This window comes from Nesoenas mayeri (assembly GCF_963082525.1).
Source record: "Nesoenas mayeri genome assembly, chromosome: 2".
Classification (NCBI taxonomy): Eukaryota; Metazoa; Chordata; class Aves; order Columbiformes; family Columbidae; genus Nesoenas; species Nesoenas mayeri.
The window spans coordinates 144,691,590-144,710,439 of NC_137543.1; the positions used below are offsets into that span (position 1 = coordinate 144,691,590).

An 18,850-nucleotide genomic window follows, 5' to 3' on the forward strand; every position below is an offset into this window, starting at 1 on the left:
ACTTAAACAAACAGACTTATCTAGACTATTATCTTTTCCCCATATCCTCTTAGCCCTCTCATTTTTTCTGTTTGTTTATGCACTTACTGCAAATTTTAGATCATAGACTGTCTCAAAGAAGGACTGTTAGCTCATTGTTTGTGTGATGTCTGGTGGTCCTGATTTGGATCTGTATGAGATATTGCTGCTACTAAAACAGTCTAAAAGTCTAATTTATGCATGTCTGTACTGTATTATACTTTGAACTACTTAATGTCAATAATTTCTTTTTTGTTTTGTTTTGTTTTTTAACCTCTTTCTCCTCTTCTCCTCGTTTGTATAGCGTTTCTACAAGAAAGCAGCTGCATTTGTGCTAAGAGCGGTTGGTAAACATTCTCCACAGCTAGCTCAGGCAATAGTTCAGTGTGGAGCGCTGGAAATGCTTGTGATTTGCTTGGAAGATTTTGACCCTGGAGTCAAAGAAGCTGCGTCTTGGGCACTTGGGTATATTGCCCGGCACAATTCAGGTAACAGGTTTCACGTGTGTTATCTTTCAGCTTAATGATATGTGAGAGTTATAATAAATTGCATTTGTGTAATATTAATAAATAAAACTAGATGCTTTTTCTTCTCTACTGTTATAAAATTTTAAATTTGGAATAAAAACATGCTCTAACTATACCAGTTTTACAATGCCGTACCTTTAGTGGGAAACTGACATATCTGACACCAGCACTGTCCAGTTATGAGAGATGCTCTATGAGGAGATGCACTGGGCCTGTGGCCAGGAAATGACACTCTGCTTTATTCTGCTTCATGGAGAAATTTCAGAATCTTTATGTATTGTATTAACTCTTACTGTGGAACAAGGTTTCTTTTGCTCAGCATTAGTTGTTGTTTTATACAGATAGTAAAATGGAGAAGACTAGGCAGAACCAGGTTTCATGCAGCTGACAGCAGTGCCTCTAGGATAAATGTGGCAAATGCATTGCACTGGCTATGTTATCATTACCCAGTAGACCTCACTCTTGTCCAAGAGTCAGGAATAGATCCTAGGAATCCGATATCGAGCAGTTCACTGCTGTCTCACAAGCAGTTGTATAACTCACTGGCAGTGTCATGTTCCTATTTAAAAGCTGATCCATGTGTCTAGTAATTCTTTTACCAGCTATTTATATAGTTCAAGTAAAAGCTTAGAGCTTTGAATCAAGTGAAGGAAGAAAGTGCCGGATGGAAAGGATGGGAGAAATGGCTTGTGTTCATATTGTTTAAAGTTCAGATTTTTCTAGGATCACAAGGTTAACTCATTTATGTTAGTTTTGGCTCTAAAATGTGCATAGAATGAATTTGGAAGTGATTTTCTTCTTCTTTTTTTTAAATCAACACGGAGTGCTGGACTGCGGAAATCATGGGAGATTTCCCCTTCTCACTTAGAGAGAGGCTTAACTCACTGCGGCAGACTCCAAAGTTGTCAGCACCTTCCTACCAGACTGCTTTTTCTGGGGAACAAATTAATTCTTGGGGCACCTCTATGGGCTAAAGATCTTTTATCTTCTGGTCTTTGAGTCTGAGTCGCACCCTTGGTGGAAAATAATAGTTGCTTCCATCTGAAAGGTATTTGTTTAACTGTCATTTGAAAGTGTTGCTTTGTATAAATGTGTGTAGTGTGTGTGTCTGTGTTACTCTTAACATAAACATTTATGTAGTTTTGTTATGTCAGTAAATCAATATTGACTCACCTCAGTTGCCCTTCATGCTATTCATTGCATGAACGCTGGCTGATCTTTAGGGTGATCCAGTTCACTCTATGATGGCATTGTCTGCAAAGATGGAGATGATGTGGGGGTATTGAAGAAAAACTCTTTGTATACATTTTTATTCCACAATTAAGGATTATTTATTTGAACAGCATTTTCAGAAATCAGGCTGGAATTGCAAGTGCTACCAAGCTGCAAGCATCAGGACATAGACAGATCACTAGATGTAATAAGTTAAACAAAAAAAAAAAACACAACAAAAAAAGAAAAGGAAAACCCAAATAAAAGAACCCCAAACTGGCCCAAAATAAAAAAAACCCTGAAAAAAAAAAATTGTTCTTCCCCTACCCAGCTATCGCCAATTTGGGGGATTTACCTTCCTCTGTAACACAGTCACAGGAAGTCTCTTAAATAATTACTGAAAGTAGAGGAGTTATACTGAAGAAAGATCACTCTGTGCATGGTATGTTTCTTACACTCCTACGAGCATGCCTTTGCAACAGGATATTGTTGGAGATGGGATACCAAGATAGATGGACCTGTTCTTATCATCATCATTGCAGTTTACTGTTCAAGAAAGTCTGGATTAGACTCACGTGCTTGTGTTGATAAAATTTGGCAGTTATGATTTTTTTTCATTGACTGTCTGTGGATACATATTGCAGCTTAAACTGTAAAAATAGACTTGGGTGTGAAATGGTTTTCCCCACCCACAAAGGGTTTTTCAGTTTCAAAAATTGTTTCGTTTCCAAACTGGGACAACATTAAGTCAAGAGTTTTATTTTTTTTCTCTCCTGAAAAGGTTGGAGGCCAGGGAGGCTTATTTGCCTCCAGCAAGAATAGTTCAATAATTAGGGCATATGTCTGGGATGTATGTGGGAGACAGATTAAAGCCCTGATCTGTCTTAGGCAGGATATGAACCTCTGTTTCACTGAACGCAAGCAAAGGCTCCCAGCATTAGGTGGTAACTGCTTGTAATGGGGGGGTCTCTGCTTTTAATCAGAAATTCCATCCATGACCTGGTAAAACTGCTGTCTAGGAACTGTGGTGTATGTTTCCATGAAAAGACTTCAATGTTGAGAAATCAAGACCTTTTTTTTTTTGGCTTTTTTTTTTTCCCCTTGAGTAACACATTTTCTGGCTAGCAAGTTCCTTGCTGTTTTCATACAACAGTCTCTTAAAATGCAGTTCTTCTGTGAACAGATGTTTCCAGAAGGCCTGTGAGATTTTAGGTCAATACAAATGTCTCATGAGATTTCAAGACACTAGAAATCTTGCCAGGTCAGATTCCAAAATTTAGGAACAGCTCCTGCAGTTCTGCTCTTTCTTGAAGGTTCCTTTGAGCTGAATTTCAGAAACTGATCTTCCTCTAAAGTACGGAGATATGTGTGCTGTGATTTTACCATTCATTATATCTACTGTATTATTTCTATTTATGTTTGAAAAGACAATCAAAAGACCATCAAGGCCATGAAGGGTATTTTGTAAATTTTTACTTATACTGTAACCAGTTTCTTTTAAAATGTGAAGTTCTTATTTTGAGACATGCAGATAACTTAGCTTTCCATTTGCTCTGCCTACATAAAAGGTGTAATTTATAAATCATCTCATACCTGCTTCAGCATGTTGTAAATTGGTAGGAAAACAAAAATAAACAACACTATTTACACTCAGGCGTATTTCTGAGAGTGGAGTTACACTCATTTTCTGTCATACAGTGATTCTCTAATGCTCGCAGGATAGCTTGGCTTGGAAGGACCTTGGGAGGTCTCTGCTCGAGCTTCCTGCTCAAAGCAGGGTCAGCTGCAAGGTTAGACCAGGTTGCTTAGATCTTCAGTGATTTGAGCCTAGTGATAACTCTTTCTTATTCCAGGATCTAAGCTTGCCCCATAATTAATGGCCTCCAGCTGACGAAAGCTTTTCCTACTGGTTTCAGTGGAACTTTAGCACTGTGGTTGTAGCAGTCTGCACAACCTGTGATTTTGGAGTGCAGCATTGGGACTACATGTGGGGATTAGAGCCTTCCTATGTGGCCATTACATGATCATACTGTCCTCAGAAAAATACAGTGTTGGTGGTTGTTTTGGTCAAAACCTGTTATTTCCTGTGGATACACCTGCCACCACAGCAGGGGCTGTTTGAGAGCCCTGGTAGTCCGGACTGAAACTTGCATTTGCTTCCAAGCAAAGAAGGTTTTGCTGTTGCCTTCCACTACGTGAGTATGACATTTGTTCCCAAGCGATTTTCGTTCTCTGCAGGCTACCTACACGTGCGCTTCCTCAACTTTGACTTTTCTCCCTAATTGTGTTTTTGCTTGGTTGGTTGGTTTTTAATCCACACTGTTATTGTCAATATTGCAAATATGTTAATGTTAACTGTAGGCTACATTAGTTCAATCCCATAAGACTTCTCATTGGTTTCAGTGGGTTTGTAGTCAGGATCTCTTTGTTCACTTTCCACTCTTCCTGATCACATAAACTCATGATTAGTCCCTGATGAGTACTTTTGTATTGAGACAAATCACTACAACTCTAGTACAACTACTAGCTGAACTGGTGACATCTTAAACTCCGAAGTCTGTCTTTATCAGGCTTTCTTCTACCTCCAAGTCAGTCTATCTTCCTCTCTGCAGTATCTCCATCTACTAAAATCTTCTTCATATTGTTCTGGACAAAAGCAACTAATTTATGGTGGGTTTTGAGTCCAAGTTGTCTTGTCTCTGAGAATATGCAGAATAACATTTCCTACTTTCCCTCAGATAGGGGAGAAGTCCTTATTATCATGTGGTTGGACAGGTTCCTTGGTCTATACCCCAAACTGAAGTTCCAGCCCAGGGTTTTCGTATCTTTCTGTGGACGTAAATGAGGTTCATAAAGTATTTTTTCTCTGCTTTCTCCTCTTCAGCTATTGGTCTTTGTCTTTCTTGACAACTGTATTTTTGATTTTAACTCTTTCTCAGCCTTCACTTTTTTTCACTTCTGTGTTTTGTAAGTGGATAGCAACATTTCATTAGTTCTTTGGTGTATAGTCTGAAAAAAAGGTGTTCTACCCAGTGAGAAGGCTAATTTCGTCTCTTTTTGAGGAAAAAGAATTGCAATTATCGTAGAATCACTAATACTTAGTATCACAATTTTGGGCTAAGTTTGCAATGGACTGTAATGGGAAGATCTGTTTTTTCTTTTGTCCTTTCCTCAGCTTTTCTGACAGTCTATTTACTTCTTGATTGTCTTTTGACACATGGTCCAGCCCTCCATGTGGTAAGTTATTAGCCATATAAACCACTGAAAGAGAAAACATTTACTTAACCGTGGCCAACACTAACCATCAGTATTTAAATGATATCAGACTTCTAACAGCAAGAGCCAATCTAAATTGAATCAGATTTAGTTTGCTCTTTTAAAATAGCTTTTTGTGGTTACTGTTGGATGCTTGGATGTAGCTGTAACCTTAAAGTATTGCTCCTTCTCTCCCTACTTGAAGTTCATGATTTCAGCTCATAAGGCATCATGGAAACCTATTCTTGTAGCACTGCCCTGTTCCCCTTGACATGATTTTCTTGATGTTAGCATCTCCTTGGCAGACTGTAGGCAATTGAATTGGTTGCTCTGAAGTTGCTTCTGGGGCACACTCAGATGGATTCACCTGGACTGTTGGTCTGTAGTTTATGATGTATTCCACTTGGTCAGTGTACAGCGTCAAAATACAATTTGAAGAGATCAAGTATGGCTTTTTTCCATGAAAAGTTGAATGTAGCTTATACCACTTACACTGACTAGCTAGTTTTCAGATACATTTCAGATACATTTTGTTTCAAGTTTGTAAAATTGCAGATATAGCATTTGGCAGTATTTCAATATTTTGTTGAAATACTATGATTTGTGTGTATTTGGAGGGTTCACGCTGTATTTTCAGTCAAATAGTTATTTGAAAAATGAACCTTGAAGGGTTGATTTTTGTATTAGCTTAAACATCTAATTATTTATTTTAATTTTGTAAGGTAATATTTAGACTTTGTTTAAAATATATTATAAAATAACATACAGTGTAAATATTTGACTAATCACATATACTGGAGTGTGTGGCTATAATTCACTAATTGAAAACAAATTTGGTCATTATTTGGATATTAACAACATAATGATGACATGACTTACAGATTTCATGAAAAACTGTATTAGTCTATGTATATTTAATGAAGTATGCTATATTTTTCTTAGTATGAAAATCTCTTTATGGATGGACTATAAATTAAAAGCTAAGTTAGAGTCTTGAAATACAACAGCCATATGTTGCCATGGTACTGTAAGTCAAGATAAATGTTAAAGATAATAATGGATATGCATAATAAGGTGTAGCAAAACTGAACTAAGAACCTAATAGATTACTGAATCCTCCATGATTTTTACCACTTTTTCAACACTATTTTAAAATAGCACAGCTTGGTTATGGTATAAATTTTGCTTCTGAAATCCAGTAATTCTTATTTTAGGACTGTGATTAATGCTACATACACAGAGAGAGCTAATGAATTTCTAATAGTGTAATTCTGTCCATGTCAGCTAATCATATGCTCTGTTTTTTTTGGTTTTACATTTTTTTAATTTAAGGTGCAGTTAGTTAAGAATATTGTACTAATCTTAGGCACACAATATCCAAATGATGATATTTCTCATTTGTGTAATTGTGTATGATAACGTTTTCATGTCATTAAAGTATAAATTCTGTCTTGTCCCATGTATAGTAGCAAAACCTAGTTTTGATCAGCAAGTTCCATTTTTCCAGTCTTTTATGTAAGATAAATCTTTAATGTATGTTTTTTGTATTTCTGTTTTTGGCATTCGATCTATGCTAATATCTGCTTATCATTTAAAGAGGGTAAAATGCTCTCTAATTAGGTGGTTGGTAAAATTTCGGTACTTTGGCTTTCTGTGTTGTTGTTAGCCATGCATAAAATGCTTTCCTATTGATCAGCGTAGAATAGCCAGGGTTTAAACAGCTGACATCTGCTTACTTTAAAAAAAGAAAAAGAAAACAGAATAACAAACCATTTCAGCCTAATCTACCTCAAATGTGTGCATGTAAATGGGGGTCCATCTATTGACCTGCATTCTTTTCAGTTGTGGATTGGTCCACACGGTTTATGAAACCAGGAGGGCTGATTTGAAATGCAGATGTCGAGACAGTGAACTGCACCCTCCCCTTTTTCCTTTGCTGTATCTGTCAGGGTGAAAAATGGCTTGCACAAGGGTCAGTCACCCATACTCACTTAATTACTTTCCTTGGACCTACAGAACTGTCACAAGCTGTGGTGGATGCAGGAGCTGTTCCTCTTGTAGTGCTCTGTATCCAGGAGCCAGAAATTGCTTTGAAAAGGATTGCTGCTTCAACTCTCAGTGATATTTCAAAGCATTCTCCAGAGTTAGCGCAGACAGTAGTGGATGCAGGAGCTATCGCTCACTTAGCTCAGATGATCCTGAACCCTGATGCTAAACTGAAGGTACATTTAAAAATTATTTTTTTAAAAATCTCCATTATACCAGTCATTACTTGATATTGAATCGAAGACACTGATGTGCATTTTTATTTAGGAAGCTCTTGTTTGGGGCGTTAACAAAATGTAACTACATAGTTAGTGACAAAGAGTTCTGAACATATTCACAGATTTAACTACTGGATAAAAACTGCCACTCTGTGAGGAGCAGCTAAACCAAGCTTTAAAGTGAATAGTATGAATTTTTTGTTTTTAGAATTTTATAGTATATGAAGAATTCAACAGATATTTTTCATAGATAAAATTTGCACAATTCAGTTGCAAGAAAGGTTTTACATACTTAAGTTTATACTATGAACCAGTTAATGTTAAATGTGTACTGTATTGTAGAATGTACTGTCTGATATGAATAGGCGTTGTTGAAGGTTTAATCACTAGAGTTTAATTGACAAAAAAAATTGATTCTTAATATAACTTTTCCGTCTAACAGAAGACAATGTAAAAATGCCACTTCAAACAAATAGATAAAAATGCTTTAATGTAAGGTCTGATGGACCCAACTTATGCAAATAAAGATATTTGCTATAGATTTCACTAAATTTTAGGTTTAGATGGTATATATATATATATATTTATTTTTTGATACATAGCAAGCTTGAATGGGATAAAACAAAGGACAAACTTTTATTCAGGAACCAGTGAATGTTCTGTGCCATTATACTCGTGCATGAATTGACTCAGTGAATTGTAAAATAGCTGTAATTGTTTTCCCTATCCTGCTTTGTTTTCCTTGATGCAATAGATTTTTGTGTGCAGGAGGAGTGTGTGTTGTGGGATGTTTGTATACTATTGATTTTATAACAATTTTTATTTACTAGCGTCAGGTGCTGTCAGCTCTAAGCCAAATAGCAAAGCATTCAGTGGATCTTGCAGAGTTGGTGGTTGAAGCAGAAATTTTCCCGGTTGTGTTCACATGCCTGAAGGACTCAGATGAATATGTCAAGAAAAATGGTGCAACTTTAATTAGAGAGATAGCAAAGCATACGCCTGAGGTAAAACCTTGAAAATGCAAATACAAGGTCATATCATTAGATTTTACACTTTAAATAAAATACAGGATTATTCTGTCATTTGCTTTTCGAGAGGGAGGGCAAATAGCTGTTTGGCATGTTCATTGGAAAAATATGGAAATGCTTGCTGATATTATGAGATGTGTATTGAATATGAATTGTGTTAGGGAACTGGGAATCATATAATGTATACCTAGCTACTTCATTCCATAAAATATCTGCACAGAAAGGGAGTTTTAGACTGTCAGTATTGTCAATCCTAGATATTAAAAATATCATGAGAAAAGCCTCGCAGAAGTCATGATACCAGCTAATAAATGACAAGATCATCCTATAACAATAGTAGATGATGTGCGCCTTTTAAAGAAGTCTTCAGGTGTACTAGGATCACATCTTAATTATTTTTCCAATGACAATGAAGGTAAAAAATTCTTACTTATTATTAAACTGCTGATAGTTTCTTTTATTAGCTTGAGTTCGTAATTTGAGCCTCAGCATTTGCAGTGTTTTTGCCAGTAATTGATACAGGAAGGTGGGAGTGTTTGGCAAAGTCAATTCAATAAATAAATAGAAAAAAACAAATAATTGTAACTATGTTAATCTGTCATACCATAGAGATAATTAAAAGGCTTTAAATATGACTCTGGAATGAAATACAAGCAATTTATTTGTGGAATGCACTAATGCTGAGCGCAGCCATTTCAAAATCATGATGCTGGCTTAACAGTTAAGAAGCGTTTAAACATGAATATTGTGCTGTTTCTTCAGCCTGCTAGTCTTTAAGCCGCTGGTGATTAAAGGCTGCAGTCTTGTTACATCTCCTGCTTTCTCTCTGCACCTTGTGAGCAACACAACTTCGCTTTCTCAAATAAGTGAAGAAATTATCATTATCAAAGGGGGGCAGTAAAGTTGGAAGCCAGCAGCCAAACTCGAAGGCTGCAGGTGAAGGAGCCTCCACACAGCGGGATGCAGCTCTCCAAAGGAGCTGTAGGAAGCATCTCGGTGACTCCCAGTGGGAAGTCACCATCCACAGTCACCTTGAGAGTGACAGTGATGTCTCTCCATCTCTGAGCAACTCTGTTCAAGCAAAACATGTTGCAGCAGAGACAGACTGGCAAATGATATTTCTAGAGGAGCTGGCTGTGTCAGCCATGTAAGCATTGTGGCTTTTGGATCTCAGCTCTCTGTCTGCGTATGTGGTAAAATTCATGTGAAGGTCGAGATCTGGGGGACTTGCAGCAGGGCCTGAGGGTCACAGCACCAGGGAGAGTGTCTGTGCAGGAGCTCCGTGTATGTGGCTGTGCCCACACGTAGGACTTGCTCATCACTGGCTGCAGTTCACAATCAGGTGAGCAGTTTTTCCTAAGTGATAACTTTAAATTTCATCTAGCTGTTTTTTGAAAAAAAAAAAACAAACAGTGGCCTTTTAAAGGCTCAAATGCAACGGTGTGTTTTGTGTTTTTATAAATCAACTGGATTGGAAATCCACATGCCTCAGTTTTGTTAATTTAATTTTGATTTTTAAGAACATGTTTCTTTTGCTTTGGGATCTTTGGGGAAAATGTGATATACCTAACAAGACAGAAGAAAATAATAATAATACAAAATTATTTTTGTTTCTGTGCATTGTTGATGTTATACATACACTACTCCTGTCCCTCAAGTGATGTGAGAAGTGAATACCTTTTGGAAAGAAACATTACATAGCTTGATGCACACAGCAAGCATCATAGACTGTGGACATGTTTACAGTTTATAAGCAAGGCTATATAATTTGGCATTCTGGGGCAAACTCCATTGCCCATCCAGTGTGTTCCATGGGCACCTCCCTGAGAATACCCTAAAACAGCAGAATGGTGGAGTCCAAGTCAGTTTTGGACATCCATGACATTTGTCTTCATGTCTCAGTAGGGGGTCCACAAAGGCTTTTATGCCACAGAGAATGCAGGTGCGAGGAGGAGTGGGCTTTCCCTCTGTCCCCTGCACAGAATTTACAATGTTGACTCGGGAATGAGTGGACACTAGTATGAAAGAATATCTGGCTCAGGGGGTGCATCTTCAAGGGCATTCAGGTATTAAGAGTGTCATTTGGATGATTCTTTGGTGTGTATTAATGGAATTGAGAATACATCATTGCATGCTGCGCAGCACCAAGAATTCAGAGTACTGATTTCCTTGCCATAAAGTCAATCAAAAACAGAGTAGCAAAGCAGCTTCATTCCTGAGAACTTAATGTTAATGCCCAACAGTCTGTATGATACATCACTCTTAAACCACCTTTGTTTTGTAAATCAGGAGCAATATATTTAAAGACTTTTGTAATGTAGTGCATTATGCCTGTTGATACTTCACAGTATCTAATCTCTTCCCTTTATCTTTTCAGCTTTCACAGCTTATAGTAAATACAGGTGGTGTTGCTGCTGTGATTGATTGTATTGGCAGCTGCAGAGGGACTGTCAGGCTGCCTGGCATCATGATGCTCGGTTACGTAGCAGCTCATTCGGAGAATCTGTCAATGGCAGTGATTGTCTCCAAGGTTAGCTATCACTTTGTCATCTTCCTGTAATTCTTCAGTGGCGTTCTGAGAAAGAGATACAAATTAACATAGGCAGAGAATATATTTTGTGGCAGAATTGTATACTTGCTGTTGACAAATGAACTTTCTCCTGACATTGCAGCTTGCTGTGGCTGAAATTATGTGGTAACCTGATCAAATTGTGTCTTTGCGAAGTTGAGCCTTTTATAAACTGTCCTGGATTAGTTTGTGAACATCCATTTGTATTACAGTACATTATTTTTCTGTGTTGCAATTGAACTGGTACAGAAAATAAGTCACTTATTTTCTGTGGTCTGTTTCCTCTTAAAATGAATATTTGTGGCTACATCAAAACCCTTTTTGAAACAAGAATGTTTAATGGCACGTTCTTCATTACACTAACATGACTGCTAGTACCACTAGAGTAGCCTTGCAACAGGATTCTTCAGACTTGAAAAGACCTCTGTTTCTAATGTAATGTGGTTTGATTGAGTTGTTAAAGTGACATTTCAAGTGAGATAAACTATACATTTTCAGGTTTAAATAAATTCTGCTGGGCAATGATACAGAAGGGAGACAATTCGCAGTATTTGCAATAGGTGAAATTAGTGCCTGACATAATATTCTGATGTGAATAATGCTAACTAATGACAGGAGGAAGGAAGTAATTTCACTGAGCATTGTTGGCCCGTTTTCACACTATGTCAGTCATTTGAAATATACTGTATGACTGGAAACAAGGAAACAATAAAAACAGAGGAACAGAAATGTCCTCTAGTAGGAATGCCAGTTAAAAAATGGAAATTGCTGCAACATAACATCAATAAGTATGCAGGGAAGGTAAGAGGGATAAAAAATAATGTTCTTCTGCATTTGAAAACGGAAGAAATAGACACTTTTTCCTTGCCCTCTCTGGAGGCCCTTCTTCTCTGGATGTGTCTCTGTCTCTCCACAGTCAGGATGCCCAGAGCAAATGTGCTCCTGCTGTTGAGTGCTTGACATTCAGTGGGATGAATCTAGGATTAATTTCATGAGGAGGCATCTGAGTGATATATTTTTGAAGAGTAATAATGGCTGCTACCATAACTGAATGGGAGTGCAATGAGAGATTTTGTAGGCATCTGTGTAAACTGTCATGAAATGAAATATTTTAATGAATGATCCACAAAAGAAACCCAAATAAACTCAAAATCCATTACTTCAGGGGAAACTAACCTTGTGGAGTGGTACATAGTGCTGAGGACAGGGCTTGGTAAAATGGAACCATTTGAAAGAAACACACTGTGGCATAACCACATGCAGTTACACATCTACTGTGTTAGGATATAAAGTGATAGCACCATTCTGTGGTACTATATTCTGGAAAGGATGAATTTTGAAAAATTATTTTTGGGGCCCTACTGGACAACCCTTCATTGTGGTCTTCTGCTGCAGTGCAGTGGCAAAAAAAACCCCAAACAATTTAGTCCTTTGCAGTATTAAAGAGTGGAAGATGAAGCATTACTGGAAAAGAGAAGCTAATCTATCTGTAGTACTAGTGCATGTAGTTCTGTTGTCTGTATCTGAAAAGAATCTTGAAAAAAAAAAACTAAAGGGTGTGCAGAAAAGATGAAAAAAAAAATATCCATAGGATGGAGAAAAAGGTTTTCTAGTTAGAGGTTGAGTAGCCTTGCCTTACCTAAAGGAGCAAGAAGTGATTCCTGTTGAAATACGCTGGCATAAAATACCAGCTACTAAGTAGCTCCATAATCCTGTGGAGAAAGGATAAAGATTGTGACCCTGAACCCAAAGAACTTCAGTAACAACTGGATGCGAATGAGGTATTCTGCATCTCTTCTTGTCTTCAAATCAAGAGTCGAAATCTTTCTGGAAGTGATTGTCTGAGTGAAACATGAACTGCTGGACTCAAGAAAAGTTTGATAAGTTGAAATTTAGGGCTGTGGATTTAAAAAAACCCAAACAACTCAATAATCGAACCCTTCTGGTCTTAAACTGCTTTCGTAGATTTTTCATAGATTCATAAACACTCAAATTATTTTATTTTCAGTCTGACAAAACTGAAGCCTTTACTCTTATTACAGCTTGAATTGTATCATATATTCCTTTTATCCCTTAAATTTGTGTGTTAGGTCAAACTGCCTTCTGACTGAAAACATTAAATCTGTTTCTCTCTTTAAGTAGATTTATTAAGATTTATTCAAAATTCTTGCTAGTCTTGATGTTGTAAAATTATGACACCACTAACATGTGTTCTCCTATAGCTTATTGTAGAAGAAGAATGTAAATTGAGAAACATTTTCTAACAATCTGTACCAGTTTCAAGTTGTCTTTCCCTGGTACAGATTTGTAAAGGTTGTGCTTTTGATTAATGCTACAGGGGGTACCATCACTGTGTGCCTGCCTGATAGAGGAGCATGAAGATCATATTAAGGCAGCAGCTGCTTGGGCCTTGGGACAGATTGGAAGACACACTCCTGAGCATGCACGTGCTGTTGCAGAATCAAATGTGCTACCCACACTGCTTGCTATGTATATGGACATACGCAGTTCAGAAGATCTTCAAATAAAAGCAAGTATATTTGTGATATGAATATCTGCAGTATGAGATGTTTATTGTAATCACCAGGTATAAGTGCTTAAAAACTACTAAATGGTATATGCTGTTATTGATATTCATTGAGTCACAGACTTCCTGGGTGTAGGGTGTCCGAAGGCTGCGTATCATTTATGAGGATTGGCTGGTCCTAATGGGTGTGCACATGGTGCATAGCAAATCACACGGTGCAGCCACAGCAGTCTAGTCCCTCATTTTCTTCCCAGTTTAAATGAGAGTTGCATACAACCATAAACGCTATAATTTCTTGTGAGCGACTAATTTCTAATTTTTTTTTTATTTTTAAGTATAGGCTCTTGTACAAAATATTTTTGTCCTTGTAGCAGATTTGCTTACATTTTTATTATTATAAGTAAACTATAACAAATCCTCAAAGCTCTGTTCTTGAAAATGTGCAACTGCTCATATTTAGGGCTTTCCTTGCATGGGAACCAGTAGAGTTGCAATTTGGCAAAGTGTATTTTTGAGAGACAGTAAGTGAACCGACTGAAGAGTATAATATGATGGGATATGGTCTCCCATGTTGTACTGTTCGACTGAAGTATCACGTTCCAGATCTGTAAAACAACTTTTGTATAGCTGTTTTCAGTGGTCACCAAAATATCAAGGTCAAGTCAGCTGTACCTGTAATCCTACCCAAGAAGGTCATTACTGCTTGTAGCAGCCCACATTGAGTCTGTTTGCAGAAACTGAGCACTGCTGTACAACTGTTTCACTTTCTTTCCCTCCCTGCATGGGTGCTTGTGCACTTTGCTATCCCAGACCAGCAGACTCGCCCAGTAAGCCACTTCTAGAACACAATCTTTTAAAATGTGTTTTGATTTAGTTTTCTTATTATATTACAGTACTTCAATTTACTTAAAGGGTCTACTCGTGCTGCTATTGTAGTCAAAGGAAAATTGCCATTACTTTGACTGTAGATAACATAATAAGGATGTGATGCACTGTAGGTTTTGAGGTTTAATATATCTAAGTAGAAAATTGATTCTTCATTAAGTCACATGATAGATATCATAGTTTTTATTGAGAAAATGCGTTCTGAGAATTCTGATCAATTTTCTTTTTTGATCTGACTTCAGTGATATATAACATGAATTCTTGTTTTCACTGATGCCTTACTATAGCAATTTTATTTTGCATTTTGATAGACTAAAAAAGCCTTAAAGAACATCCTTCAGAAATGCACATATCTTCCAGCACTTGAACCGTTGCTGCATGATGCCCCTCCCAATATTATGAAACATATTGTTGGGCAGTTTAGCAAGGTAAGAAAAGGCTCTGCCTGATGAGTAATGTTTTAATTGTTTTCCATTCAGCAAGGAAGCCATCTTTCCAAAGATGGAATCTCTCTAAAGGTCTCAGTTGTTTTCTCAGGATCCTCAAGGATCCCCTGCAGAAGCAGCTTGGAGCATCCCATTTTTTTGTCTGATAAAGCTGGATACTGTTTTATCTGCCATAATTCATCCTAAGACTGGGAAAACAGTTACTTATGAGCAAGGCGGGTTTTTTTTCTCCCTTGCCCTTTGAGATTAAGTGGAGTATTAACTCACGTGCAAATATTTTCACTGAGCCAATGTATCACATAAATCCCAGTCACATCTGTTTTAGATAAAGTACAAGCTGTCTGTACAGGAGTGACTTAAGTCAGGTATTTTACAGTAATCTAGAGCAGAGGTGTCAAACTCATTTTCATGGAGGGCCACATCAGCCTCCATTGGTTGCGTTCAAAGGGACAAAGGTAATTTTAGGACTGTATAAATGTAACTACTCCCGCATTTATAAAGTTCTAAAATTACATTTGTCCCTTTGAAGGCAACTGCAAGGCTGATGTGGCCCCCAATGAAAATGAATTTGACACCCCTGCTCTAGAGTATAAAGGCTGTCCTGATTAATTTTCAGTTTCCATTAAGTAAGTGTAAAAATCCCAAATCTTTTCTCATCCCTCTCAAAATTCAAAAATGTTTGTTGTTAATTACATTGTTGATTTGAGCACACCATGTAAAAAGTTATATAATTTAATCAAAGTATTTCAAATTATCTGAGTAATTGCTAACTCATCAGATTTCCAGTGTCTGCAATGTTCACCAGCTGTTGGGAATCCTGCTGAACTATATACTGTCTTTTGTGTAATACTCTGCAGTGTAATCTGTTCGCAGGGGATACCAGGCTCTCTTGGTGAGATGTTCTTTCTGGAAATGACCAAATAAAACACTCTTGATATTCAATTCTGGTTATCACAGCTCTGGAAGCACTGCTGTTTGTAGTGCAGATTCCTGATTACACTGCCACTCCTAGGTTTGTTCTGTCTTCCTGCTAAGTCTGTACAGAGAATAGAGATTTGCACAGAATCCAGTGCCTTTTGCTTCTGTGTGCTGACTGGAGCTATTAATGAGCTGAGTCATAGTAATTGGTTACCCAGTGTGTAGAGTTGAATGTTGTTTGCTGTTGCACTGGTTTTGTACCCTTCATATCAGCTGATATTCTGGTTTATTTCATTTTTCTTCTCCTACATTGTACTAAACAAACTATACTTGTCTGGGATTTGCTCTTCTGAAGTATACATTTAAAATGAAGTTCTCTGCAGTGAAAGCATTTTTCTTTCCTGTATCATAGCTTGGGAATTTTTTCTTCTTAGAGCTATGGTGTATCGCTTCTGTGGGCTTATTTATAGCACAGTAAAGCCTTATTTCTGAGCTGTGTTTCAGAGTGGGATGCTATCCGTTCTTGGTGCTGGACTGTGTCATTTTAGCATTATCCTTCTCAGGGTCTGTGCAATTCTATGCTGTCTCAGTTTGGACTGGGGGAAGGGACTGTGTCTCAGAGGTGTTGTCTGTCCTTAGGGCCTCTTCCAAGAGAGTTTTCTGCTCTCATATCCAGCCTGGGAGTCCCGGTGTGGAGCAGGAAGGCAGGGAGGGCGCCGTATCCTGTCTCCTTGCTGGTTCCTCCTTGGCAGTTCTTGTTGTGGGAGATCTGTGGAAACAGACGCCTTTTCAGTTCCCATAATGAAACAATCACGGTTGTTCCTGACACTTGTGTGGAGTACATAGTAGGGACAAGTCTCTATGCTCCTTTTTTCTTTTTTCCCTTCCCTTCCCTCTGCCTGACTGTTGATATTGCAGAGCCTATAGGGACCAGAGAAATGAAGGCTGTTTGCCTATATGCATGGTAGAAATCTCATTCTTCTTTTCCTTCATCCTTTTAGGCAGGCCCTTCCTCCTTCAAGTCTCTTGTTTTACACTGAGATACAATCAAATTTGTGGCTTGATTTTTCTGACCAGTGTGAAGGCTTCCAAAATGGTTTTACCCCCCTACTATGTAACTCTCAGAGTTGGTTTTAAAGCTGTCTGGTTTTGTTATAGGTGCAGCTGATGTTGTACATTATCTCTTATTTCCCCCCACCCTGCCTCCTCCTCTTTTTTTTTTAATATTATTGCAGCCCTGTGGGTCTGTGGACTACATGCTGTCATTCTTCCTCGCCTGGCTCAGCCCCCACCCCCTTCTTCCCCTCCCTCCCTTCCTCCCATCCTCTGGACAGAACCGCATATTGGCATCACTCAGGGAGCACAGAATGTATTGTCTGATCATTTCTGCTTCTCATCCCCTTTGGCTGCAGAAACTTCACATTTTTGCACTGTGTGTGTGTGTTTGTAAAAGGCTTCCATGGCTACACAATGTGTTGTAGGATTTTAATATCTATGAATTTAATAGTAACATGTAATGCGTCAAGGCTGCATTGTTCACTTGCAACAATTCTCAGTATTGTTTTCATGCAGTAATCTATACTGGATCATTATAATGATATAAAATTCTGCTCTACAATTAAACTGTGGAAATTGACATAAAGACCTGAATAACTTGGTTTAAGTGGAACAGATGCTGTTGTTATTCCATGGTAGTGTTGCGGTTTTATTATCTATTTAATCCCCGCAATCTTTTTGTCTCTGTATTCAAGAAATATTATTTATCTAAAGATAAATATTCAATTAATTATTTTTAGATATGCTACGTATTAAAGTACATGTTAAATTATGTTATAACCATGAAGGGCTGTTTGTGTGTGTGTGTGTTTGTTTTTTTTCCCCTGTATAACTGGGTGTTAAAATACAGTAGTCATTACAGATGTTGCACCTCTGATGTTCCATTTTAGCTGTCCTCTGAATTAAAAACAGATAAGCAATATTTGAGCCTAGGAACACCGAGATTCCTTTAAAAGTCAACATTATTTTTTTTCCTTAATATACTTTTCTGTGCGTAGGTGTTACCACATGACAGTAAAGCACGTCGTCTCTTTGTAACAACTGGTGGACTTAAAAAGCTTCAAGAAATACAAGCAGAACCTGGTTCTCTTCTTCAGGAATATATCAACACTATTAACAACTGCTATCCAGAGGAAATAGTAAGGTAGGGAGAATGAAATTTAAAAAATTCATACTTATAACATTGTTAGATGTTTTTTCACAGGAACAACAGAAAGCAAGGATTTAAAATATTAATTGAACTTCCGCATAATTTGTTTTTAATAAAACAGCATAACATTTGGTTAACTGACCCAGAGGTAGTGAAACCACCAGACACACACTTTTGCACACTTTCTTTTGATTGTGTTTAGAATCAAATTGCTTTGTCTGTAAACAAATCCCAAATAATCAGTGTCTTGCAGGAAACTAGGAAGAAAAGTCAGTCCTGTGCTACCCAGGCAGATTCTGAGGCTTCAGCACAACTGCTCTCATATTAATGGATGTCTGTGGGAAGTTTAGTTTATCTTGGTAACTTATTCATGGATTACTCAGGCTCCAGAAGACAGGCATTGGTGAATCTTTGGATGCATCCTTGACTTCCCTAAGAGCCTGGGGTATTCAGAGGCTCCTTTGAAACTTCTTCTGATGTGCAGAGGGTCCAGAGCCTCTCCTGCACAGTTGCTCTGCCCACAGCTGCCCTTCCTCCCCCAGCCTCATCATGAGGCTTAAGTGTTATATAAAAGGACCATACACCAGCTGTCTGCACCAAGTTGAACTTTGCCCTTAATGAATACAGAAACACTATTAAATAGCTTACAGTCAAAATGTCACCGTCCTAAATTGTAATAATGAGAGAAATGCCCTCCTAGATTCTAGATATCCATTTACTAGTCCTTCACTCCATCAACATATCAAAAGGATGTTGTACTCCTGCACTCCCTCTACAGGCTCTGAAAATCTGCATCATCAATTTTAATTATAGCAACAGAGTTCTTCAACTAATAGTAGCTACAAACTAAGTCATGCAAAATGAAGCCCTGTTTGTCTCCACAAGGAAAAGCCAGCAGTTGCCAAATTGGTAAAAGCAAAATCATAAAGAAACTTTATTCTGCAGCTAATACTTCAGAGGGAAAGAGGACATTTGCCTGTGCTTTTCTGGATATA

The 18,850-nt window shown here is 37.7% G+C and overlaps 1 protein-coding gene across 1 annotated transcript in view; it reads left to right on the top strand.

Annotated features, from left to right (window-relative positions):
• The window catches only part of SPAG6 (sperm associated antigen 6), a gene marked incomplete at both ends in the record, with an annotated part of 34,825 nt that overhangs the window by 14,735 nt on the left and 1,240 nt on the right, over positions 1-18,850 (top strand). The window contains 6 exons of the mRNA XM_080339843.1: positions 323-506; positions 7,029-7,234; positions 8,107-8,280; positions 10,682-10,834; positions 13,212-13,403; positions 14,597-14,713. Of these exons, the coding sequence (XP_080195969.1) occupies positions 323-506; positions 7,029-7,234; positions 8,107-8,280; positions 10,682-10,834; positions 13,212-13,403; positions 14,597-14,713 (1,026 nt within the window). The remainder of the gene's footprint in view (positions 1-322; positions 507-7,028; positions 7,235-8,106; positions 8,281-10,681; positions 10,835-13,211; positions 13,404-14,596; positions 14,714-18,850) is intronic.